The 27091-nt window shown below is 40.7% G+C and overlaps 2 protein-coding genes across 12 annotated transcripts in view; one reads left to right on the plus strand and one right to left on the minus strand.

Moving 5' to 3' along the window:
* The first annotated feature begins 8144 nt into the window (after nucleotides 1-8144).
* On the plus strand, nucleotides 8145-22856 carry LOC100498468 (rab5 GDP/GTP exchange factor). Of its 5 annotated transcripts, none has more exons than XM_004910639.4 (9): nucleotides 8145-8538; nucleotides 13933-14165; nucleotides 14336-14502; nucleotides 16151-16299; nucleotides 17752-17821; nucleotides 17995-18130; nucleotides 19031-19122; nucleotides 20448-20704; nucleotides 22207-22856. In XM_004910639.4, the coding sequence occupies exons 2-9, from the start codon at nucleotides 13939-13941 to the stop codon at nucleotides 22522-22524; spliced, it is 1416 nt and encodes a 471-aa protein (XP_004910696.1). In that variant the 5' UTR covers nucleotides 8145-8538; nucleotides 13933-13938; the 3' UTR covers nucleotides 22525-22856. The 5 variants fall into 5 exon arrangements, with proteins under 5 accessions (XP_004910696.1, XP_004910695.1, XP_031747412.1 ...); XM_004910638.4 differs by lacking the exon at nucleotides 8145-8538 and adding an exon at nucleotides 8545-8633; XM_031891552.1 differs by lacking the exon at nucleotides 8145-8538 and adding an exon at nucleotides 8907-8991.
* Nucleotides 22857-24585: 1729 nt separating this feature from the next.
* morc2 (MORC family CW-type zinc finger 2) overlaps nucleotides 24586-27091 on the minus strand; it is a 52795-nt gene continuing 50289 nt past the window's right edge. For 4 of the 7 annotated variants that reach the window (XM_018094189.2, XM_012964656.3, XM_031901404.1 and 1 more), the window contains 2 exons: nucleotides 26570-26758; nucleotides 24586-24900 (listed from right to left, as the gene is read on the minus strand). In XM_018094189.2, the coding sequence (XP_017949678.2) occupies nucleotides 24832-24900; nucleotides 26570-26758 (258 nt within the window). In that variant the 3' untranslated portion in view covers nucleotides 24586-24831. 7 annotated transcript variants of the gene reach the window in all.

Consider the following 27091-nt stretch of genomic DNA (forward strand, 5'->3'; position numbering starts at 1 on the left):
CTAAGGTCCTATGGAGAGATTAGTTGCCTGCGATAAATCTCTGCTACCACGGGAGACTAATCCCTTTATTGCCCGTAGAAAGGTTTTTTTGGTGAGATTAGTCACCTGCGGTAGCAGAAATTTATCGCGGGCAACTAATCTCCCCATGGGGCATCAGCCTACAAGTGATCCTTGTGTTCAGTGCAACAGCCAGCAGCAGCATATTCAGAACTTTAATAACCTGCAGAAGTTCTTAGCTCAGGTCACTGGGTATGAGATACTGACCTTGGCTAGAATCAACACACATAGCAAATTATAGACAAACCAGGATACTAGAAGAATGCTTTGTGAACGGATGAAGCCAAAATAGAACTTTTTCACTTAAATGAGAAACGTTACATTTGGAAAAAGAAAAACACTGCATTCCAGCATAAGAACCTTATCCCATCTGTGAAAAATGTTGGTGGGAGTGTTCAGGTTTGGGCCTGTTTTTCTGCATCTGGGCCTGCACAGCTTGCCATCATTGATGGAAATGAATTCTGACCTATACCAGAGAATTCTAAAGGAAAATATCAAGACATCTGTTTGTGAACTGAATCTCAAAAGACAGAGGGTCATGCAGAAAGAAAATGATCCTAAATACACAAGTCGTTCTACCAAAGAATGGTAAAGAAGAATACAGTAAATGTTCTCAAATGGCCAAATCAAAGTTCTGACCTTAATCCAATTGAAATGTTCTGGAAAGACCTAAAGCGAGCGGTACATGTGAGGAAATCCACCAACATCCAAGAGCTAAAGCTGTTCTATATGGAGGAATGGGCTAAAATGCCTGCAAGACGATGTGCAGAACTGATCAACCGCTACAGCAAACATTTAGTTGCAGTTATAGCTACACAAGGGGGTCACACAAAATACTGAGAGCACATCAATAAATACATGACCTAATATAATAATTTTTGGTTTATTTGTTTAAGTAGGTTTTCTTCATCTTCTTTTGGGACCTTTGTGAAAATCAGATGATGTTTTAGGTCACATTCATATAAAAATATAGAAAATTTTACAGGGTTCACAAACTTTCAAGCACCACTGTATACTGTCATTTGAAAGCTATTTATTCTGACTCAAGACTAACAAAATAACATTAGTACAAGATGTAAATGAAGCAGCTGCCTCTATCTGCTGGAGACTGGCACTATTTGATACGGTTAAGTATGTTATCTGCCTTTGACTCATTAAAGAATTACCAATGTATGTTTTCAACTCCCAGATGCCAACTATGCATTAATTTACACTAAATCTCTCTCCTGAAAAATCTGGCCACAAATGGGTAGATTAACCCTGCCTGTTTAGCAAAATTAGCCAGTAAATGGCAATATATAAACTAAATACACAGATACAGATCCCCTGCATCAACATCAACTACCTTTAATATATCCATTTTTACAAGTTTTAACATCAGGACACAGATTTACATTTATTGAGGAAAAGCCAACTGCGTGTATCATAATCGTTATTGCACTAAAATGTATATGCAAAAGTATAGAAACCGTGGAAGACAGGACAGCCTTTTTTTTAGCCAGGAATGAAGAGGAAATATATAAAAGTACTTGGAAATACACTCCAAAATGAACAAGTACAAAAGTGACTGCAGGCATCTATAGAAGGGTATAATTCTTCATGAAACTTTACACAAAATATGCATAGTTTTGCTGCATACATAATTCACTTGACAATATTATAAGTGCTCTCCTTTGCAATATACTTTTATAGCACACTAGAAATGTTGCCAACTTCTCAAGTGCATAAAGGTATTGTTAACTTAAAATCATTTGAGGCAGTAAATGCTTGTGTCATAGCTGCAAAGATCTTGGAATATAGGGGCATATTGATTAAAAGATGAAATAGAACTTTGCACAGTCCAAAGGTGGTGAAATTCCACACTCTCTATTTGTGTGAAATAAATAGAAAGCAAGGAAATTTCACTTCTGGTGGACTGTGGGAAGCTCTATTTCAGCTTCTGATTAAAATGCCCCTTTGCATTAGCAACATTTGCCCAAAATGTCCTGTATGCCATTGTCTTGTATGCCCCAACCAGGTCCTGGACTGGAATAAAAAATTGGGCCCTGGTACTGCATGAACACAGAGCTCTACACAATAAATAACAACTGGCATTTGTCAAAACCCACAGATTGCCAGTCTCGGCAATCCCAAAGTAATTCGAGGTTTCTCAATATGCTTTTTTCTTTGATGTGTTAATACTGCAATGTTCAAGGTTCAGTCTATTTAGATTTTGTTTGGTCAGAATAATTACAAAATATATTGGAATAAAATTCATAAATTACATTTGCTAATAACTATAAAATAATTAAAGATTTGCAATCAATATATAAGAGAAAGTTGCTGAGAATTTAATTTGATTTTATTATGCATGATGTTATTTTCGGGTTTAAAGTCAAATCTGATTTAGTCCCACAAGTATCTTACTTTTAGGACTATAATTGACAGGCTAAGATCACATTTTTTTGTAACTGAAGGAATACATCAGTATTCAGCTGATACAGCAATAACAGAGCAGTGCCATAACAGCCATGAACTTTTATTTAGTCAAGGGTTCAAGGATTATATGCCAAGCTGAATACTGCACTTGTTGGCACTGCAAACATGACACAAATATTGGACACTTTAAGTATATAGCTGTAACAACATAATGTAAGCACAAACAAGCCCACAAATATAAAGATATAATTGGCCAGATTTTAAAAAAATTGCTGTCTGCCACCTTTATAAGTGACCTCCATAGTACTACAGAAACATGGTGACACACATCAAATAGGGTAAAATGCATGTGATAATTCTTTACAAATAATGTGGGGAATCATGTTATTATTTAGCTTCTTGCTATGGCTACATAACACAATACAAAGAGGGTCAAAATACCATTGACATGCACTACCACTGTGCTCTAATCTGATTTGAATGTTAAATGGGGCACATTTAAATTCTGTGCATACACATATAGAGTGTTTTGTCATTGTGCAATTTGTGCACATAATAATGGGTGGGTAGCAAGTAATAAACCGAAATTCTGTATGAGTTTAAAATTGACCATTATCTAGGACATATATCTTGTTTGTTAAAGTGCTAAATCTGCAGTTCCCTTAAGGTGGCCATACACGGGCCGACTATAGCTGCTGATATCGGTCCCTTGGACCGATTCGGCAGCTAATCGGCCCGTGTATGGGCAGGGCAGAGCGGCCTGGCCGACCGATATCTGGCCTGAAATTGGCCAGATCTCGATCGGCCAGGTTAGAAAATCCGGTCGGATCGGGGACCGCATCGGCTCGTTCATGCGGTCCCCGATCTGACTGCCCCATTGCTGGCCACATAATCCGATCGTCTGGCCCCAGGGCCAAACGATCGGATTATTTTTTTTTTACCTAAATGCTCCCCGATATCGCCCACCCGTAGGTGGGGATATCGGGGGAAGATCCGCTCGCTTGGCGACGTCGCCAAGCGAGCGGATCTGCTCGTGTATGGCCACCTTTAGACCTATCTATAGATAAGGGACAGTGAACTGTCTCTAGTGTGATTATAACCTTTCCACATCACAGACTCTTACCTAATTAGACTGTAATATCTGCTGGACTCTGATCTCTATCTGGTTTGACGCTAACATCTGTGGGACAGTGATGCCTCTTCTGTCTAAGATATTAACTGCAACCCAAATGAAAAGTGCACATTAACAATTTTGATAACTGACCATAAACTCTGTAGGATTCTGGTTCCTACCCAGGTAACAAGTAGCATACACTGGTAACATGCAGAATATTAAATTTTTTTTGTAAAGTTCACAATAAAGAATATGCCAGATCACTGTATCTTCTTTAGTTATTGTGGAATCCTCTTGATTGTCTAGGAACCAAAAACAAAAGTAAAGCTGGGTGTGCACCTAGAAACACTGACATGATTTGGCTGTTAGTTTTTCTAGACACTTAATTGTTAAAGGACAAGGAAACCCAATATGTTAGGCACCCTGCAGTGCAGTGTAGGTGGTTTATCACAGTGAGGTTGGGGAATGCCCTTCCTAGTGATGTTGTTATGGCAGATTCTGTTGATGATTTCTTGAATAAGCACAATATCCAAGGCTAAAGTGATACTACAATCTACAGTTAAGGTGGCCATAAACGTGGCGATCCGACGATGTTTCGTACGACCATCGGTCGCACAAAACATCGTAAGATCCGCCACACACCATTCAGGGCTGAATCGGCAGGTAAGGAGGTAGAAACAATAGGATTTCTACCTCCTTCTGCCGATTCAGCTCTGAAGGGAGAATTTTGGTCAGGCGCCTTCTATGGCGCCCGATCAAAATTTTCAAACTTGTCCGATCGGCGAGTCGTCCGATATCGGCAGCTTCCTGCGATATCGGTCGACTCGCCGACATGCCATACACGCACTGATTATCGTACGAAACGAGGTTTATACGATAAACGAGGTCATGCTTTCTATAGCTCATCCCGCTGTCCCGGATAGTTCCCTGAATGTCCCGCATTTTCGTAATAGATTACGGAAATGCGGGACATTCATAGAAGGATCCGTGACAGCGGGATGAGCGCTCCGACTCCTTGCGCTGCTTCTCTCAAGTGGCTCCTTCTCCGGCGGTCCCTGGCCCTTTTATAAGGTTGCGCCCGTGCGTAATGACGTCACACGTACACACGGGGCGCAACCTTATAAAAGGACCTGGGACCGCCGGCGAAGGAGCCACAGGAGAGAAGCAGCGGAAGGAGTCGGAGCGCGTATGGGGGCCTCTGTGTTTGGGGGGCTCTGTGTATGGGGAGCTCCATGTTTGGGGGGCCTATGTGTATGGGGGCCTGTGTATGGGGGGGCATTGTGTTTGTGGGGGCTCTGTGTTTGGGGGGCCTCTGTGTATGGGGGGCAATGTGTATGGGGGGCACTGTGTATAAAGGGTACTGTATATAAAGGGTACTGTGTATGGGGGGGCTCTGTGTATGAAGGGCACTGTGTATGGGGGGGCTCTGTGGGCTTCCTTAGGTAGTACAGTATGAGGGTATAGCACATTTGCATCTGATCCCACCATTTCAACTATATAAAAGGAGTATTTTTAGAAAAAAATGGGGTGTGTTAATTGGGGCGTGGTCACAAAAGTGGGCGTGGCCAAAAAATTTTGCCCCTCTCTTTGTTTTTCAAATGTTGGGAGGTATGCAAAGATCATTACATCCAACATCGTCAGTAACAGATTAGGCACTAGTTTCAAAAGATAACTCATTACGTACCGGGGGAATAACATTCTGGGGACCTTTTACACATGGGAAAAATGTGCAAAAGGTCAGGGGAACCCAGGTCCCAGGCTCATCGAGCCGGTCTTCCTGTCCAGTTTCCCACTTCTCGACTGCTGGGGAATTTACTACCTCCTACAGTGGCCCTGATATCCTCCACATCAATGCAAACAGACGATGTAAGAGATTAAGCTCTCCAGGGCCGCTGCTGGCCAAATGGGTGCCCTAAGCAGAAATTTACTTTTGTGCCCCCTCCCCCAAATATTACGGAAGTGCCCCCAATAGAAAGTGCCCCCATAGACAGTAGCCCCCACACACAGTGCCCCCAATTGCCCTTAGTGCCCCCCATACACAGTGCCCCAATTGCCCCCATAGACAGTAGCCCCCACACACAGTGCCCCCAATTGCCCTTAGACAGTGCCCCCAATAGAAAGTGCCCCAATTGCCCCATAAACAGTTCCTCCAATAGAAAGTGCCCCCATACACAGTGCCCCAATTGCCATATAGACAGTACCCCCCATAGACAGTAGCCCCCACACACAGTGCCCCCAATTGCCTCAAACACAGTACCCCCCATAGACAGTAGCCCCCACACACAGTGCCCCCAATTGCCCCCATAGAAAGTACCCCCAACAGACCAAGTCATCGTCGGCGGCTCCTTCTCTCTTATGCCGCGGTAACAGGCACTTTTATAAGGTTGCGCCTCGTCGCTGACATGTGACGTCATACGCACGGGCACAACCTTATAAAAGGGCCCGTCGCTGCAGCATAAGAGAGAAGGAGCTGCCGATGATGACTTGGTCTGTTGGTGCGCAGACTGCGCACTCTGCATATAGATAGCGGCGGTACTGGGCAGGGCCGGTCTTACCAACTGCAGGGCCCAATTGGAACTATTTTTGCAGGGCCCCCTTAGTACATTGTGAATTATGCTTAGTGCAGAGTATTCCCTATGTTGCCATAGTTTTATAGTTTTTTTAGGCTGTTCCTGCTGAATTGTGCTTAATACAGGCACAACTCCCAATATTTTAAAAATGTAAATAGGGACATTTGCCATGCCCATGGAAAGAATGCAATTTGCCCTTCAGTGTTCTCCCATTCCCAGACTCACCCAACACTAGCAGAACAGAGTAGCACTGAGCAGCGTTCATGTGGCTATCATATGGAGCAAACTTAGGGGGCTGTTCCTGCTGAATTGTGCTTAGTACAGGGGAATCCCTATGCTGCCATAGTTTTATGGTATCTCTCTGTACAGGCTATGAGCAAACTTAGGTGGCTGTTCCAGCTGAATTGTGCTTAGTACAGGGGAATCCCTATGCTGCCATAGTTTTATGGTATCGCTCTGTACAGGCTATGAGCAAACTTAGGGGGCTGTTCCTGCTGAATTGTGCTTAGTACTGGGGAATCCCTATGCTGCCATAGTTTTATGGTATCTCTCTGTACAGGCTATGAGCAAACTTAGGGGGCTGTTCCTGCTGAATTGTGCTTAGTACAAGGGAATCCCTATGTGCCATAGTTTTATGGTATCTCTCTGTACAGGCTATGAGCAAACTTAGGGGGCTGTTCCTGCTGAATTGTGCTTAGTACAGGGTAATCTTTATGCTGCCATAGTTTTCACATACAATATTTGTTGTGGCCATAAAGTGTCCGGGTCCCATTGTGTCTTCCAGTTTATTGCAGTTATATAACGAATGTGTGGCTGGGACTGTGGAGACTTAAGGCCCCCATACACGGGCCGACTATAGCTGCCGATATCGGCCCCTTGGACCGATTCGGCAGCTAATTGGCCCGTGTATGGGCAGAACAGAGCAGCCTGGCCGACCGATATCTGGCCTGAAATTGGCCAGACCTCGATTGGCCAGGTTAGAAAATCCAGTCGGATCGGGGACTGCATCTGCTCGTTGATGTGGTCCCCGAAACCGACTGCCCCATGGCTGCAAATGTAACCCTGGGGCCAAACGATCGGATTATTTTTTTTTTTAAGTTTCTTGCTACCCGATATCGCCCACCCGTAGGTGGGGATATCGGGTGAAGATCTGCTCGCTTGGCGACATCACCAAGCGAGCGGATCTTATAGTGTATGGGGACCTTTATTCCCTCCCTACCAAACTTGTCCCCTCAATGTAGCGCTTGGCCAATAAAACACAATGACACCATAATTTCTTTTGGTGGTTGGAGTTCGGCCACAGCTTTATTAAAGAAAACCCAACATCAGAAAAATAGTCCTTGCCCTGTATTTAAAACTCTATATAACGAATGCCGGCCACTGCAAACGCAGTGGGCATGTGAAAACCATCAAACACCAAAAGAGATTAAATGGCCAAGGACTATCCCCCGCCATTTGCTGTGATGAACCAAATCCGTAAAGTATATATATGTCTTTTGCAAATTTTTTTTTTTTGCGTAAAGAGAACCTGCAAAGGAAACAAACATGCAAGTTAAGAGAACTTACTGCCTATGGTAAATATCTAAGGGAGATGCTGCTGCCCTGCCTGCCGAATGAGACGCTGCTGAGAGAGCTGACAGGCAAGGGGAGGGGGTGAGTGCGATTACTTTTCTTCCCGCCCAGAGGCTAAGATAACTTAACTCCTTGTGTGCCGGAGGGAATTGGGCACCGTTTGGCTCCCCAGTCCCTCGGCGCTTTCTTTAGGTATTTCAGCTCCCTCTAGGAACATAATTAAATGGTAAAGGCGAGAAGCCTACATATAGCAGATGCTCCCAGGCAAAGATGTCAACCATTTGGACTTAATACATTACAAGCAGCGTGACTGCTGGTTTATATACAAAATAATCTTAGCAACAGCTTGAATCATTACCTGCAGCTGCTCCAGGGCTCATTTATCTCCACTAAACAGCAAGAGAGAAAACTATGCCCCTACCGAACTTTATTACCTCCCACAATTCAGGAACTACATAACCCATCTGTGTGTATTGATGTAAAAGAACGCGCTAGAGGAGCCCCGCGTCCCATTGCTTTAAATACCACACACCATGTAGTAACGGCTACAGAGCACACAAAAACAAAATGATGATGCTTACCACAACTACGTAATTCACCTACTATAACCTGAGCTTTTTATTTTCAAAACTAAACACGTAACACCAACGTGGCTCTGTGTACAGCATCCACTTCACTGCTGGAAATTTGCCAGTCCTACCGTCGTCTCCCAAGTAACGAGTTCACGCTTCCGGTCAGTGAGGAAGGACACGATTGGTTGCTGTTCCGGAAGCGGCTGCTCAGCTGAGTAGTGAGACACGTGACACTGTAAGTGAAAGAACTTCTGTTCTGTTGACGTTAGTTCTGTACTATGGCCGCGCCTACTGACTGCTAATCTTTTCGGGGCATTTGTGCAGGACACTGTAAGTACTGTATGTTTGTTATTGCACCAACTCCCAGGGGGGCACCCAGTACCAGGGCCGATTGCACCTATTGCTCCCAATCGGGCCCCGCACTCCATTGAAAAAGAAGTAGCTTTAACTCCCCCCTCTCTCCCTCCCTTCCACCCGCACGGACTTCTAGTTACATATACCTCTGATTGCATTAACACCAGAGGAGAACTCCTTCCCAGGGGGCTGTGCTGCAATGCGATTGGACACAGGGCATGACCTTTGAACCTCTGCACTATGTATACATACATACATACTGTGCAACTGCAAAGGCAGACAGGCACACAGCCCCCTGGGAAGGAGTTCTCCTCTGGTGTTAATGCGATCAGAGGTACATGTAACTAGAAGTCCGTGCGGGTGGAAGGGAGGGAGAGAGGGGGGAGTTAAAGCTACTTCTTTTTCAATGGAGTGCGGGGCCCGATTGGGAGCAATAGGTGCAATCGGCCCTGGTACTGGGTGCCCCCCTGGGAGTTGGTGCAATAACAAACATACAGTACTTACAGTGTCCTGCACAAATGCCCCGAAAAGATTAGCAGTCAGTAGGCGCGGCCATAGTACAGAACTAACGTCAACAGAACAGAAGTTCTTTCACTTACAGTGTCACGTGTCTCACTACTCAGCTGAGCAGCCGCTTCCGGAACAGCAACCAATCGTGTCCTTCCTCACTGACCGGAAGCGTGAACTCGTTACTTGGGAGACGACGGTAGGACTGGCAAATTTCCAGCAGTGAAGTGGATGCTGTACACAGAGCCACGTTGGTGTTACGTGTTTAGTTTTGAAAATAAAAAGCTCAGGTTATAGTAGGTGAATTACGTAGTTGTGGTAAGCATCATCATTTTGTTTTTGTGTGCTCTGTAGCCGTTACTACATGGTGTGTGGTATTTAAAGCAATGGGACGCGGGGCTCCTCTAGCGCGTTCTTTTACATCAATACACACAGATGGGTTATGTAGTTCCTGAATTGTGGGAGGTAATAAAGTTCGGTAGGGGCATAGTTTTCTCTCTTGCTGTTTAGTGGAGATAAATGAGCCCTGGAGCAGCTGCAGGTAATGATTCAAGCTGTTGCTAAGATTATTTTGTATATAAACCAGCAGTCACGCTGCTTGTAATGTATTAAGTCCAAATGGTTGACATCTTTGCCTGAGAGCATCTGCTATATGTAGGCTTCTCGCCTTTACCATTTAATTATGTTCCCCAGCCGCACATTCGTTATATAACTGCAATAAACTGGGAGACACAATGGGACCCGGACACTTTATGGCCACAACAAATATTGTATGTGAAAACTATGGCAGCATAAAGATTCCCCTGTACTAAGCACCATTAAGCAGGAACAGCCCCCTAAGTTTGCTCATAGCCTGTACAGAGAGATACCATAAAACTATGGCAGCATAGGGATTCCCCTGTACTAAGCACAAGTCAGCAGGAACAGCCCCCTAAGTTTGCTCCATATGATTGGCACATGAACGCTGCTCAGTGCTACTCTGTTCTGCTAGTGTTGGGTGAGTCTGGGAAGGGGAGTATACTGAAGGGCAAATTGCATTCTTTCCATGGGCATGGCAACTGTCCCTATTTACATTTTTAAAATATTGGGAGTTGTGCCTGTATTAAGCACAATTCAGCAGGAACAGCCTAAAAAACTATAAAACTATGGCAACATAGGGAATACTCTGCACTAAGCATAATTCACAATGTACTAAGGGGGCCCCGCAAAAATAGTTCCAATTGGGCCCCACAGTTGGTAAGACCGGCCCTGCCCAGTACCGCCGCTATCTATATGCAGAGTGCGCAGTCTGCGCACCAACAGACCAAGTCATCATCGGCGGCTCCTTCTCTCTTATGCTGCAGCGACGGGCCCTTTTATAAGGTTGCGCCCGTGCGTATGACGTCACACATCAGCGACGAGGCGCAACCTTATAGAAGTGCCTGTTGCCGTGGCATAAGAGAGAAGGAGCCGCCGACGATGACTTGGTCTGTTGGGGGTACTTTCTATGGGGGCAATTGGGGGCACTGTGTGTGGGGGCTACTGTCTATGGGGGGTACTGTGTTTGAGGCAATTGGGGGCACTGTGTGTGGGGGCTACTGTCTATGGGGGGTACTGTCTATGGGGCAATTGGGGCACTGTGTATGGGGGCACTGTCTAAGGGGGCAATTGGGGCACTTTCTATTGGGGGCACTGTCTAAGGGCAATTGGGGGCACTGTGTGTGGGGGCTACTGTCTATGGGGCACTTTCTATTGGGGGCACTTCCGTAATATTTGGGGGAGGGGGCACAAAAGTAAATTTCTGCTTAGGGCACCCATTTGGCCAGCAGCGGCCCTGTTATTACAGATTCAATACCCTATCAATAATACCTGTTTACGTGTATAGTATATACCTCACTGATGTGAAGTGTTTTTTACTTTTCCTAACAGGTGTGTATTATATCTCTTCAAGAAAACTCTTACCTTAATGTACATCCCTCTAAAAACAATATATTGTGGTAATCATGCTTTAGTGCTCTTGACCAAATTGCCCTTTCCAGGGTTTCTTTGTCATGTTTTGCATGAGGAAGAAAATGTATGTAGGGATTAGATTGTAAGCTTCACTGGGGTAGGTTCTGATATGAATGATGTATAATTTCTGTAAAGTGCTGTAGAATATGTTGGCATGCTAAATAAATAACGTTTAACCATAATACAGATTCAGTGTCACAAAAGATGTGATGTGGAGCTTCCATTTGCAGCAACGTACAGTAGGTGGTTTTTCACAGTGAGGGCAGTGAGGTTGGGGAATGCCCCAATGCCTAGTGATGTTGTAATGGCAGATTCTGTTAATGCCTATAAGAGGGGCCTGGATGAGTTCTTGAACAAGCATAGTATCCAAGGCTATTGTGATACTAATATCTACAGTTAGTATTAGAGGTTGTATACAGTATATAGTTTATGTATGTGAGTGTATAGATTGGTAAGTATAGGTTGTGCTGGGTTTACTTGGATGGGTTGAACTTGATGGACTCTGGTCTTTTTTCAACCCTGTGTAACTATGTAGAATAAGCTGCTTATTAAATGTTTCATTTAGTTTTAGAAGCCAATTGCCAGTGTGGGAAATCTGTTAGGTCTGACAAGTGCCCTTTAATGTGGATCATAGTGACCCATTTTAAAAATGAATGGGTTAAGAGTATCTGTCCTATGCAATACAGTTTGAAGCCATTATGGGTTTACCGCACAGAATTGAATGGAATCTATATGAAGCCCACTGCATGTAGCTACAGAAGGCATATCACATTCCTCCTCATCTTTAGGGATCTGTCATACAGACATGAAAACCTGTATAACAAACGCTACTAACAAAAGATCCTGGCTGTCAGTCATATATTGCCTTCCACTTTCAATCACTTCCCAAACTGCACATTCCCCCTCCCTCCTTACTCTCATGATGCACACCCATATACAGGCTACAAGTAATTTCTGGTGCATGCACTAGATTTAGGAATAATGCTACATTTGCCTTGACAAGAACTTCCACAAAATACATTCCAAAGGAATAAATGGAACAAATGTTGCACACATTTGTTTGGTAAAGGTAGTTTATTTTGTTCAATTAACACCATAGAAGAGGATTAGAATTAAGTGGATGATAGGTCCACTTCTATCCTGCATACAGCAGGGTTTACATGAGACCCAGGCCTCTCTTCAGACCTAGATGATTGGCTTTTATTATCTAATGTAGCTATTGTTTGCTTGATATGTCAGGTGGCTAATGGGTAATTTCATATTTACCTTGGCAGAAACCCCCTTTATTGGTCATGCTTTTTTTTTTTATCAGGGCCCATAGTTGTTCATAACAGAATTACAAATATTTGAATATATTGCTGTGTGATCCATGAGCCATAGTTCCTAAAATATATAGGACAGTAAGGTGGCCACCTTTCAAAAGGAAAGAGACAGGAAAAGACCAAACTTCTGTGTGGACCTATAGGGTTAACAATCCCTATAGCTTTAAACCCTACACTTTCTTATCAGTACCTCTAGTAAAGTCGGGGCGCAGGAACCCAGTGAACAAGAAATAGTAAGAGCTGGTTAGTTCTTTCATAGCACTTTCTAAGAAAGTGGAATAGGAAGTCTTAGTTAGCAAGAGCAGTTTCTGGCTCGGACCAGAACAGCAGGAGTAGTCTCCTTTACAGGCTCTGCTGCCTTAGTGAAAGGATCACAGCAGTGACATGGAATTCAGGCATAGTCCTCTCCCTGATTCAAGTCAGATGTATGGGTCCGGAACACTTAAGGTAGAAACCCTAAGGATATAAACCTACTTAACCCAGATGGTTCTCCATAGTGGTGCATCATTGGATACTGCTGCATCTTGGGCCTTTTGATACCTGCCATTCCATCTGCATTTGTAAGTATTGATAAACCTGCATTGCCTTGATTAGTCTTGGACAATAAACCAGTTCTGTTTGAGTTTGCTGCAAAAGAACTCCTGGCATCCTTCTTTTACATCATTATTATATCTGGCAGTGGGAGATGTAGTTTAACAACACCCTCCATAATAATCCTTCCACATAGCGAAGATCCATCCTTTGAAAGAGTGCAATGTAGCCCATGCTCTAACCAAGTGATCGCCAACGAGTGGCATGTGAGCAACATGTAGCTCACCACCCTCTTTAATGTTGCTCTCAGTGGCCTCAAAGAAGGTCTTTATTCTTGAATTTCTAACTTGGAGGCAAGTTTTGGAGGGATAAAGACAATGGGTACTACCAAACAGAACCTCCTGTAGTCTGCCAATCCACATAGGTTCTACAAAATAACCAATTACTGCCTTTTTTTATTCACCCCAAGTAACTTTTCATGCTTGTGTTGCTCCCCAACTTTTTTTTATATTTAAATGTTGCTCATAGGTTAAAGAGATTGGGGACCCCTGCTCTAACCTATCACTAGCTTGACTTGTCAGTATTATAGCCAAAAAGAGGTTACACTTCAATAGCACTCAGACCATGTGTATATATTCTAATATCCCAAATAAGGAATAATTTATTATTGACAAAAAACAGCTAGGCATAAGCATCACTGGTCCCCTATCATATAATATATGTGGGCTGTTCTGTTAGATCTGCAGACTTGGGCCATCCACAGGTATGATCAAATGTTACTAATTTCTGAATTTTCTGGTGTTGGAAAAATTGGTCCATGCGTGGCCAGCATAGCTGATTTGTGAGAGTGGCACACACTGCACTGCCACTGTAGATTTTATAGGATGTGTTCTAGCAACACTGATCCTACTATTTTATTCCTATAGATTACAATGAGTTTAGCACCTCCCAAGCAAGAGCCTCATTCTTCTCATTGGGGAAAGAGTCCCATGTTTCTACACCCTCAAGAAGCTGACTTGTACATACAAGGCTTTGTCTATCAGCCAGAGATGTGCAGAAAAAACTGTGGTTATTATGGTAACCCAGCCTGGCACGGGTACTGCTCAAGATGTTGGATCCATGAGAGACAGAAGAGACAGACCTCTCCATTAACAGACGGGTATTTATGAAGGGACCAATCTATTTACCTATCTAAACTATAGCTTAAATGTGTTTTTCCTCTATGTGTGTGCATGTTATGTCATTTATGTGCCAATCCCTGTTCTGGCTGAATATACAATAGGCTATAAAGAACCAAGGAAGTTTGATTTGAATATGTTTGTATTTCAGTTTCAGGCACCATACCGGAACTCTCTTCATGAAATCAGAGAGGGAAAACACCAGTGACCTAGGGCAAAATGAAAATACAGCTAGGGTGGTGACCATCAACACAGACACCATGTATGCACAACATTCCCAGTCTTCATACAGATACTTTCCTACAACAGATGTGACAGGTTTGTATTTAAAGAAATGGCAGTACCCATGTTATATCAACCCAAGATCGTATTTCACTACCAGATTTGTATTAGAATAATATTTTCCTGTTCATTTTGTTACCTCCACAGAGCAATGCTTTATCTCCTTCCTAAGCTTCCTATTTTCTGTATTGTTAGAATATTATTGAGCCAACAAATCTGCTTACATTGAGGTATATTTTAAGATGAGTTTTCTCAAAAAAATGATAAACTGTGAAGTTAAATTGATTGAAGTATAAAAGGATAGATATATAGAAATGACCACTTATATTACAAAAAACAATGTATTAGTGCAATTCCAGCTACCCAGTGACCTTTAATAACTTCAGGATAGGCCATGCACATTAAGGGGCTGATTTACTAATCCACGAATTCGAATCCGAATGGGAAAAATTCAGATGGGAAACGAACATTTTGCGATTTTTTTTGTAGCTGTTACGACTGTTTCGCAAATTGTCGCGACTTTTTCGTAGCGTTACGACTTGCGCGAAAGTCACTTTGTGACTCACTCAGTTTAGGACAGAGGAACGTAGCCTATGGGCTTGCATTTAAATTTCTCATTAGTGCACTGATGTTTGTTTCTACAATAGACATTGCAATTGATGTGTAATTATTAATACACTGAATCTTGAGTCATGATGCTGACTCCCAGACACAAGCGCAGCACATTCAAAAACTTAAAGAAACTCTGGTGAACACTGACCCTCTGCATTTTATTTGGCTATACAACTTTTTACAACAGAACACCAAACACAGACTTTCTGATAAACCTGTTTTCTTTGTCCTGAATGTCTGTGTATGTTTTTAGAGAGATAATGTATCTTTTGAAAGATATCCGAGGTCACCTTGGATTCTTGTGATTATTACAAAACAGCTCAAAGCATTGCAGTGAAGCATATTGCACTAAGGGCAAGGGCACACAGAGTATTGGTTTCCTTGCTCTCAACCTGCATTTCTTTAGGCAGCTTCTGCCTGCATGCAGGCACATGGAGCAGAGTGAAGATTGGCCCCAAAAAATGTGAAACTAGGCAATTTTGGGCTAATTTTCGCTCTGCTCCACTCCTTGTACCTGCAGTCAGACAGAAGCTGTACTTGTCAGTGCAGATACCAGGAGCTGCAGAAAAAAAGTGGATCAGCTTTTCTCTACCTGCTTAAAAAATGCAGGCTGAAAGCCGCAAAGCCAGCAATCTGTGTGTCCATGCCCCGAGGCTCTTGGCCGCTTCCACAAGCCCTTTGCTAGTTCTTGCCTTTTAAATACTATGTCAAGCAAGAAGGCCAGTGTGACTCTGTCTAAGCTTAATGGCTCAGATCATATGTAGTATCTGTTTTTAACTCTTAATATCTTTACATTACTGGTTTATAAATACCAATGGATTTCCAAGGATTTCCCATTATAATTGTAAAACCAGTTTGTCCCGTGCGTATTGTGACAACTGATTTGAGCTTAAATGCACCTCCATCTTCCTCACTTCATTTGCAAACATTATAAATAATTTGAACATAAATGTAAAATATTTGTGAATGTGTTTAAAGGGACACGGGCCAGTGAAAATGGTGTCCAGTTAATTTAATATTATTAACAGAGTGCTGAATTAACTAAGTACAATTTCTGTGTATTTCTACCCAGCAGATCCTAGGTGCTTCATTCCTTGGTCCTCCCTGGAATCTATGGCTAAAAGAGATTTTTCAGATTTTCTAAAAGCTTTGCGCAGGCCAGAAGCACAGCAACTAAATGCACAATGCACAAATCTAATTCAAAGGCTGCAGAATGCAAAGGTTAGAACCACTGAAAGGCATACGTATACAGTATATTATTTTCAGGAAAATGCCTAGATACCGGATCTACAACATAAGGTTCTTCAGCTTTTGCTAAATTGCAGTTCCCAGGACTTATTGGCATTAGCTGGTTTGTTGGTAATGCTGTGTAATTGCTCAAACCAGAGTTAAGGAACTTACTGGGGGTTTCAGGCAAAGAAAAAATGTTTTTACTTTGTGTAGCGTTTTCCCAGGCACAAAATAACATGTTACTAAACTGTCCAGTAGAATTTAAATAGTGATACCAATGTGGCTTTAAGGGATACTGTCATGATTTTTTTAGCCAGCCACCTATTGCTTCAGCAACATGTTGCTCACCAACCCCTTGGATGTTGCTCTCAGTGCCCCCAAAGCAGGTAATTATTTTTGAATTCCTGATTTGGTGGCACATTTTGGTTAAATAATAATAAGCTTTACTACCAAATAAAGCCTCCTGTAAGCTGATAGTGTGCATAGAGGCTGCCTAATAGCCAACCTTAGCCCTTATTTGGCACCTCCATTAACGTTTATGATGCTTGTGTTGCTCTCCAAGTCTTTTTACATTTGACTGTGGCTCAAGAGTAAGAAAGGTTGGGGACCCCTGTTTTATACCATTCCTGAAGCAGGGACCTAAGTAGTCCTGAAAGCTGGCATTTGTTAATCTACTTGGCCAGTAATGGTATCACCTACTCTATATTTTGTGGTTTATTTCTTAGCTAGTAAGTTGTGTTACAGACACTGGGGCTGTGAGTTCTGGGTCTGCTGAAGCCCTCCTTTTTATGCAAATGAAACAATTTCAAAATCAATATATATATATATAGAAAATAATCATCTGTGGCCAGCACACCCTTCAATGTTTCATCAAAATTTTTTTATTTTAAATATATTGTTAAAACCAATGTTTTGATCCTTATTAGGACCTTTCTCAAGGACATAATTTTGGCTAGCACCCCGCAGAATATTGAGCCTTGGAGTGCGGACACCATTTGGATTGATATTATATATATATATATATATATATATATATATATCAATCCAAATGGTGTCCGCACTCCAAGGCTCAATATTCTGCGGGGTGCTTAGCCAAAATTATGTATGCATAGAAAATAATCATCTGTGGCCAGCACACCCTTCAATGTTTCATCAAAAAATTTTTTTATTGCAGATATATTGTTAAAACCAACGTTTCGGTCCTCGTTAGGACCTTTCTCAAGGAAAGAAAGGTCCTAACGAGGACCGAAACGTTGGTTTTAACAATATATCTGCAATAAAAATTTTTTTTGATGAAACATTGAAGGGTGTGCTGGCCACAGATGATTATTTTCTATATATATATATATATATATATATATATATATATATATATATATATATATATATATATAATATGGTGGAGCCCTAGTTAAAATGCATTGGGTTGTGTATGTATTACAGAACTTAACACCTAACACGATGGGAGAGCAAATACAAGACTTCTACCACAGAATTGCAGACCAATTTCCAGGTAAAATACAGTCCTGCCTTCAAATCGGATAACCAAATAACTATTATATAAAAGAATGTTTTAGAAATTATTATATTGTTTACATATAAATTAAACACATAATGTTTTTAGTTTACTAGTAGATTTAGTTAGAATTCATTGAAATATGTCACAGCCTTTTCCATTATTAACAGATCACATGACAGAGGAGCGAGGCTACTTTTTGGATAACATTGAAAAGCTAGTGATGACCCGACTTTACAGATCTGTATTCTGTTTGGATGGATCAACAGATGAACAAAAGGACCTGTTACTCCAGAGGCGTATCAAGTGAGTAAGGATAACCAGTGAAATACCTATTTTATCAATTCTGTTTATTCTATTTTTTTTTTTTTTATTAATCTAGGTAAAGGGAAAAAGCTTAGGGAAACTGAATTATTTTCATTTTGGCCAAGTTAACATGCAGCCAACACTTCACTGAGAACTGTGCAGTCATTGTCCTTTATTAGAGCACTATTATGGAACTATTGTGTTAGTTACAATTTTCAAAGTTAAATGTTAGTAACACTTGCAATATCACATCTGAATGCCAGCAGTGGTGAATGGGATTATATGAAGACCTGATTTATTCAATGATTTATGCATTGTTTCTTAGTAAGTATTATTGTATTACTATAATAGTTTACATTTGCTACAGATTTATTTTGTAAAATGTGGTGGTGAGCTGAGGAGTACTTTGTTAGTGGTTTTATTTGCATTTGTGTAACTAGGCCACTTAAGATTTAGTTAAACAGCATGCTAAGCTTATGACAGGAAGTGGCTCTCAGAGCCTCACAACAAACTTTCTGCACTTCTGTAATGGAGAAGAGATCAAAATGTATCATTAAGTGACATAAGGGCGAAGACTCACGTGGCGATTAGTAGCCACATAGTTTTAAGAAAGTCGGCACAGTGAAAACCGTGCGCGACTAGTTGCAGTGACTTATAAGGTAACCTATTGCGGGAAAGTCGCTCTGATTAGTCGCAGCAACCAACTTTTTTAAAAGTTCTGGCAACTAATCACCCCATGTGTCTTCGCTCTAAGGAGTCTAGAATTAAAAAGCACCTTTAAAATATTGTGTTGCAAAGATGTAAAATAATTGTAGTTGCTTTTTTTTTTTTTAACGTGCCATAAAACCGTTTTGAAACCGATTAATTACTTTTGTGGTTCCATTTGGTATTTAACTTTAGGTCGCTGAAATGGGTGACACCTAAGATGCTTCAGGTGCCCTTAGATGAAACTATAGTAGAAGTTAAAGACTGGACTTTATCTGCTGTTACTGGTCAGTAAAAAATCTTCAGTGGTATAGTATTATTTTTTACATTTTTGCTTAACTTTTGGGTCCTGGCTTGTTTGTTACACTCTCCCCTAGTCACCAGGCATTATATGATCAGTAAAGAGTTGTGCCTGCACTTTCATCTGATTTACTAGGGCAATTGTGCAGAGTACCAAAATAACCTTTCCTGCCCTTTAAGTAAAGATCCATGTATTTACACTATATTACTCCCGTAATAATACTTCTCTTAGGGTGATACAGACATTTCACAATATGTGGATGCCTATAGCATATTATCTCTTTCATATAAAGTGTTACTGAAAGTTTGTTAGGGAGGGAAGCAACTACGTATAGAACTTTAAGCAAACAATCAAATCCAAGAGGAGAGAAAATAAACTATTTACACATGGAGACCAGTAAAAATAGAATCTTTTTTTCCCCGATTATTTTTATGAGCAGTATTAATGGATCCTTCAGAGCTGACTAATTTCCCATAGCATATTTTGTCAGTCTATATTTCTAGTGCTTGAGCCAAAGAAACAGATGAGGAAAGGAAGTAATGCAGGCTGGCAGTTATAGTAAAGGGATTCTGTCACGATATTTATGGTGTACGTTTTATTTCTAAATTACACTGTTTACACAGTAAATAATTCATTATACCATTTAAAATAATATTCTTGAACCAACAAAGGTATTTGTTAAGCTGTAATATAGGTGTGTAGGCAGCCATCTCAGTGCATTGAGCCTGAGTCTGAGCTTTTAGAACAGTGATCCCCAACCAGTGGCTCGTGAACAACATGTTGCTCTCCAACCCCTTGGATGTTGCTCCCAGTGGCCTCAAAGCAGCTGCTTATTTTTGAATTTCTGGTTTGAAGGCAAGTTTTGGTTGCATAAAAACCCAGTGTAAATCCAAACAGATCCTTCTGTAGGCTGCCAGTCCACATAGGGGCTATTGAGTAGCCAATTATAGCTCTTATTTGCACCCCCAGGAACCATTTCCATGCTTGTGTTGCTCCCCAATACTTTTTCCATTTGAATGTGACAGATATAAAAGGTTGGGGATCCCTGTTTTAGAAGGAGCCAGCACTACACAGCAGAACTTCTATCAGATAAGCTCGTTTCTCCTACTCAATTTACTGGCTATACTAGCATAATAGCAAAACAGATTTTCTACTCCTTGAGTGCTATTCTCATGTCTGCCACTAGGTGGGAAGCACATTTAGTAAAGCAGATCATTTCTGAATTTGATTTGATCTCTACAATGCTAAAATCTTCTACAGCCTTCAGGAAACATGTCTGAACCACACATAATTTTTGATGATACCTTTCAGCTATGCTGGAGATGGATTCCAGGAGAGCCCCACAAGATAAGCTGACCTGTGTTTCAAGGGCAAGCAACTGCCTCTTTAAATCTATTAGAGCTTCAAAGAAGGACCCAGCAACTGCAGACGACTTCTTGTCTTGCCTGATCTATATCACGCTGAGGGCTAACCCACCCAGACTTTTCTCAAACCTGGAGTATCTCACAAGGTTCTGCAACCCTGTGCGGCTCACCACAGGAGAATGGGGTTATTGCTTCACCAACCTAGTAAGTGTGAGCAATCTGTGCATTTACATATTCTAAGCTGAAACACAAAAAAATTGACAGGTTCCAGGTTTTGTGCATGGATGGAACCTATTGTGTTGCTCTAGGCAAAGCAGTTTCTTTTAAATTCATCACAAACTGCAGTTTAATGCAGTAAGTAATTTGTGGCTTCCTCTCCTTAACATGAACATGTTATCTCCACATTACATTAGCTTACAGGGGTTTTATCACAAAAGGGGGCATATTTAAATTCTTAGTTAAATTCTTTGAATAACACACAACTAGAGTTGCACATTTTTGTGTGAGATTTTAGAGAGAACAGAAAAAAACAGGGAAGGCACTCTGGTAATCCAAAAACAGGTCATTCCAATAGTTAAAAAGAGAAAACTTTATTATATACTCATCTCAAAAATGAGATCTTTTCCACACTTTAATAAATAGTGCCCATATTTCATCTGTACTGCTGCAACCAACTCTTCACAATTGGACACAAATGTGACTGGATTACAGTAGCCTACTGAAATAGCTAATATACCTACCTATATAACCTTCACAGTTGGACAGTATGGTCAGCTTTTTACCTAGAAAAAAATCAGCAAGTATGTAGTGGTAAAGAGTCTAGTGAAAGAGATATAATTGTTACACTGGGCTTGGTATGGAGGGCTGAGATATTGAAGGGGATGTTCATCTTCTGATAAGTCTGAATTTTTAACAGCCCATGAAAGTATAAACATTTTTCTAACAGATGTTGATTTTTTTTTTTTAATGAATCCTTGCCAAGACACTTGGCTTTCTGCAGTTCCTCTACTGATCCTGAACAAACCTCCAATTCCCCATCCAGCTTGGTTTCCTGTCTCTGCCCCCCTGCAAAATGCCAAAAAAAAACAAAGCCATATCCCATGCATATGCCCTCCTTCCGGTTAGATTGCATGTCAGTGACCCGAGCTAGCACACTTCTGCCACTCAGATCAATGGCATGCAGCTTAAAGTGGCATGGGCAGTAGCACTAGGTCACTGAACTTACTACTTCCTCATCTCACAGGCAGGGTCTGGTGCAACAAGCAGGGGGCAGCGACTGCCCAGCTGGGGGGAATCAGAGAATTATTCAGGGCTGGCAAAGAGGATCTGCAGAGCTAGTTTTCTTGAAAACACTTCATTTAAAAAAAAAAAAACCCACATCAAGTAGAAAAATGTTTGTAATTGCTGTTCACATTTGGACATTTATCCAAAGGTGAACATCCCCTTTATTGCTTAAATAAGCCTGCTAGCCTGTCTTATCCATGAGTTTACAGTGATAGTAACCCTTAGATGCCCTCTTCACCTGCACTGGGCAAGAAAAAAAAATAGAAGTCACTTATATATGTATGAAATAGTTGTATGGTAAGAATTTAAGTTTCATAGGATCTAAAGAACAAGGGACTTTGATTACATTTTCCAGAAAGTGTGTTCCCTGAGTGGTACATAATAAGAATGCTAAGAAGAAATCTGTGTCTTTGTTTTGCAAGTGCTGTGCCGTTTCATTCATCGAGAATTTAGATGCCTCATCTCTCAGCCTCACACAGGAAGAATTTGATTGTTTGATGAAGCAGCACAAAACAGAGCTCAGCACACAGAATTCAGTTGCTCAGCAAAGCACTTTGCAGCAGATGCAACATAACAAGAAGCTTTTGGCAGAGTTACAGCACCGGCAAGACAACCTGATCCAGAGAGCTGAGGTCCTAGAAAAGGAACTGAGAGCCTGGCCTCAGTTAATTCATGGTGAAGTCAAGGAAATAATCCGCAGATATCCTTTGGACATATCACGGACTTCAAGCCAGAGTTAAAAGGCTTAAATTATTTCTATTTATCATTTTCCAAGGAGGAAATATGGCGCTTCTCTCTTGCCATCAGTTAAACAAACAGCTGCTATACAAACTATTTTATGACATGAGGTTTCTAATGAAGGATTTCTTAAATATATTATTAAATATTACCATACAGTTGTTATGGTGTTGTGAAAGCCACAGTGTATTCACTTAACATCTACCTGAGCCATGTATATCCTGTAAAATATACCCTTTATAAATGGTGCTTAATTATGTCACTTGTTGCATGGCCTATTATGTACTGAAAGATAATGATTTCCCTACTCTGAATATAGGGATATTATAAGTCATCTTAGAGTTCCATAACCTGTACAATAGCTCTTGGTCTCTGGCCTTGTGCCTTTATTTGTTACCTGAACTATTTGGGGGGCATCTAATATAGCAGGGATCCCCAACCTGTTTTACTCGTGAGCCACACTTGGATGTAAAACATGTTGGTGAGCAACACAAACATGAAAAAAATTAAGGGATGTCAAATAATAGATGTGATTGGCTATTTTGTAGCCCCATGTGGGCTGCTAGCCTGCAGGAGACTCTGCTTCCAAAACTCATCTCCGAGCCAGAAATTTGACAATGGACACCTACTTTGAGGCCACTGGGAGCAACATCAAACGGGGTGGAGACCAACATGTTGCTCACTAACCCCTGGTTGGGGATCACTGTCCTATATTGAGTAAGTTAATTTATACGTACAAAAGGGTGAAACACATAGTTTACCTTGGGAATTATGAAATGGCACATATGATGATTTGTTCACAGTTAAAACCAGGCAAACTCCTGCAGACAGTCACTTGCACGTTACTGAACAATTTGGGCTTCACTAAATCAACTGGCACTCCATTGTTCCTGTAAGCAGCCATCATTTCCATAGGGTAATATTCTGTGTCCCACTGCCTATAAAACTGCCTTTTCTTCTCACCCACCAGTCTATTATATTGGCATTTAGATGATAAATAGAATATGACCTTTTTTTTTTTTTTTTTTTATTAATTGACGCTAGTATAGAAAGAACTCAAATACAGCACTAATGTTTATGTTTTACTCTTCTTGTATTGGTTTAACTCATTAGCTGTCACCAAATCAAGAATCAAAGACATTGGTATAGGTTTACCATATTAGCAGCACTGTAAATTTTATGTTTCTAGTTGGCTCTTTAACTGTGCTGCTCATTTGTGTACTTGGAAACAAATGGGACAGATCATTACAGGAATAAGTGTTAGTTCACACACGGTTAAGGATCACCGACACATTGCTTAAAATACACTACTATGACTGACTGCATTATGACATAATTTAGCACAAAACTAAAAGGGACTGCAGAAGTGATGAATTGGCAGACATAACAGCTGTTAACAGCAGTGTAACTACCATACAACAGATCCCCCACCACCAGTGGCGCATTTTATTTCTTTGGAATGTGCCAGTGTAGTTTTGTATTTTGTCTCTGGTGTACTGCTCTAGTTTACACTTTAGTGTCCTTTAGAGGGTGCTATACTCAGAATACTGTGTCAGCCAAGAGATTCTAGAAAAGTGGATTTCAAGGGAACTCTAAATCCCTTTTCGAGTGGTCCTGGTTAGTCATAGGGTCTGCTGTATGGGTTTTTCTGCAGGGGAAGGGGGGGTCCAGCTATGTCAATTGTTATGCCAGTGGGTGTTGATACTGTATTAAACTGGAATGATGGAATCTGATAATGTGCCATGTTTTAGAACTGTACCATGATTGACTGTGATTACAAACTGCAGTTTACTTAAGCTTTAAGCACAATAACATTTTAAAATCACTCTTTAGGCCTTGACATTTCTAATATGTTTTCTTGCTTAAAGCTTTAGTAAATTACACTAGATTAGTAACTTAGTAACTTTATGAATTTCATGATACAAAATGATTTAAAATGCCATGTTTGTGGTGTTACAGTGCCTAAGTTGTTACTCTTTAACTGTGAATTTGTGTTGTCTGACATTGCACCTTATAGAAACCCCAGCAGACTCAGAAATAAACCAACACAGAAACTGTTTAAATTCCTTTAAAAAATAAATATTTATAAACAAAGAAATGCGTTCAATAACTACAATGTTTAAAACATGGAACAGCACATGCCAGGTATATAAAAAAAAAAAACACGAACATCTTACATCAAAACACTGACATCCTACTGGATTTCCTCCATGTGATTTCAGTACACCCCATCAGTGTTGTGGCTTGCGGGAGCAGCAGCTTCCCTTAATGTCCATTTGTAGCTGGAACGTGTTCCTAATGGTATCTGCTCAGTCTCCTCTTGAGATTAAATCCTCTATATATGCATCTAGCTCATCATCTGTATTTATATCAATATCCTGAAATGAAAAAAAGTTTTGCTTTTTAAAATCAGAATTCAAATGTACTTCAATGCTAGTTAAGAGAGTAAGGTCTTGTAGATGTTAGTGTCCAGCTGCTGTTACTATTAATGAGTGATATGTGTTACCTAGCATTAAACCCTTTTCTCTCACAGTCTATTGGGATGACACACAAATATCCACCCATTTTGTATCCAGCCTTTCATCTTGGGATAACACATTTTCTTTTTACGTTTTATCCCTGTGTTTATTGCTTTGGCATGTGCCAATGTAGTTTTGTATTTTGTCTCTGGTGTACTGCTCTAGTTTACACTTTAGTGTCCTTTAGAGGGTGCTATACTCAGAATACTGTGTCAGCTAAGAGATTCTAGAAAAGTGGATTTCAAGGGAACTCTAAATCTCTTTTTGGGTGGTCCTGGTTATCACCAACTTATAAGAAAACAGGGTAGCCTTCCTGTGCTTATTCAGCTATTATCATGCTAATTCACATAGGATGTCTTAATTAGCCAAAAGGTTGTTTTAATTGACTTGCTTAGCATGTGCATATGTCCTGGCTAGTTTTCCAATTGCCCTGTGATATGGAATTATCACTTGTGAAGTTAAGTGTAGCATTAACAACTTCTATAGATATCATACCTTACAAGATATTCATGTTTTACAAGCAAGTTTTTCTTCTGTAAAACATCTATAGTATTAGACATGCAGAACAGAACATTATCTTCTAGGTGGGCAAGCACATGTATGCTTTATGTGGCAGTACTTACTAATAGACCAGTTAAAGGCAACTTCCTCTTCATTAGGGCAACTGTTTTCCCACCTTTGTAAACTTATGTTTCAGGACACAGGGATTAAATACGTATGTGAATTTCTATGGTTTTAATTTTCTTTCTAGCATTAAATAACATTTTAAACTATTTTTGCATTTTAATGCCTTAAAATAAAACTAATAAAAAAACCTGAATTTTAGCATACGATTTGTTATACAGGTATGGGATCCCTTATCCGGAAACCCGTTATCCAGAAAGCTCCGAATTACGGAAAGCCCGTCTCCCATAGACTCCATTTTAATCAAATAATTCAGAATTTTAAAACTGATTTCCTTTTTCTCTGTAGAAATAAAACAGTACCTTGTAATTGATTCCAACTAAGATATAAATAATCCTTATTGGATGCAAAACAAGCCTGTTTTGTTCAATTAATGTTTTATTGATTTTTTAGCAGACTTAAGGTATGGAGATCCAAACTACGGAAAGACCCCTTATCCGGAATACCCTTGGTCCTGAACATTCTGGATAACGGGTCCTATACCTGTACAGTAAAATCACAAACCTGGTCTAAGGATATGAATATTTTTGCACGGCATAATGCAGCATAAAAGATGATAAAGCAGTCTAAAGAGTTGTGATGAGTGAAAAATTGTTCGCCAGGCATGGATTTGTTGAGTGAGGGAAAAAAGTCACGGTAGTGTCAAAGTTTCGCGGTAGCCTCATTTTGTGAATTTTTCTTCATTTTGCAAATTTTTCGCTCTGTATTCGTGAAAGGCACATCCAAGTGCAGCATGCAAATTGCAAAAGAAAAATGGCTTTTTTTTTTTTTTGCACTTTACATGCCGTACTTGGGTTCCTAAATAAGTGCTGCTGTATGTTGTTTACAAGGCCCATCACCTTACCTCCTGTACTTTCTGCAATAAGGATACAATATTTGTTCTCAGTTTCTGCAATTTCTCTTCTGCTTCCCGCAGCTTTTTCTCTGTGTTTCGTAGGTTTTCTTCTGAAGCCTTTGCCCTACTATCTGCTCGGCTCTGGTAGGAATTGCACAGGTTCTGCAGCCCCACCTCATACTGTTTGAAATAATCCTTCTGTGAAAATAAAAGAGACACTAAGAAATTATAAAATAAAGGTATATTGCTTGTGTCTATTAAAATAAAATATAAATAAAATAAAATATGCTACTAAACTAGTGACACGCCACTTGGTTTCTGAAAATTCCATATAGCTCCTGCCTCTTCAGTCAGTAGATGGGTCCTGAGACTTGCCAGTGGGGATCACCTGCAGACTGGATATTCAGTCCTTAATCATATTAATATGACTAAAAATTAACTGGCGAACAGCCATACAAATTAAGATAGCGAGCCAAAAAAAAAAAATGGAAAGAACCACCAGATTGCTCTCTTTCTCTCCTTGAGATAAGT

The sequence above is a fragment of the Xenopus tropicalis genome, chromosome 1 (genome assembly GCF_000004195.4).
Source record: "Xenopus tropicalis strain Nigerian chromosome 1, UCB_Xtro_10.0, whole genome shotgun sequence".
NCBI lineage: Eukaryota > Metazoa > Chordata > Amphibia > Anura > Pipidae > Xenopus > Xenopus tropicalis.

Bases quoted from the DNA above. Each gene is read 5' to 3' on its own strand.
- LOC100498468 (XM_031891552.1), top strand. The intron at 14,503-16,150 runs GTTTGTATTTAA...ATTTCTACCCAG, and splicing joins TCCTACAACAGATGTGACAG to CAGATCCTAGGTGCTTCATT. The intron at 16,300-17,751 runs GTTAGAACCACT...TATGTATTACAG, and splicing joins AAAGGCTGCAGAATGCAAAG to AACTTAACACCTAACACGAT.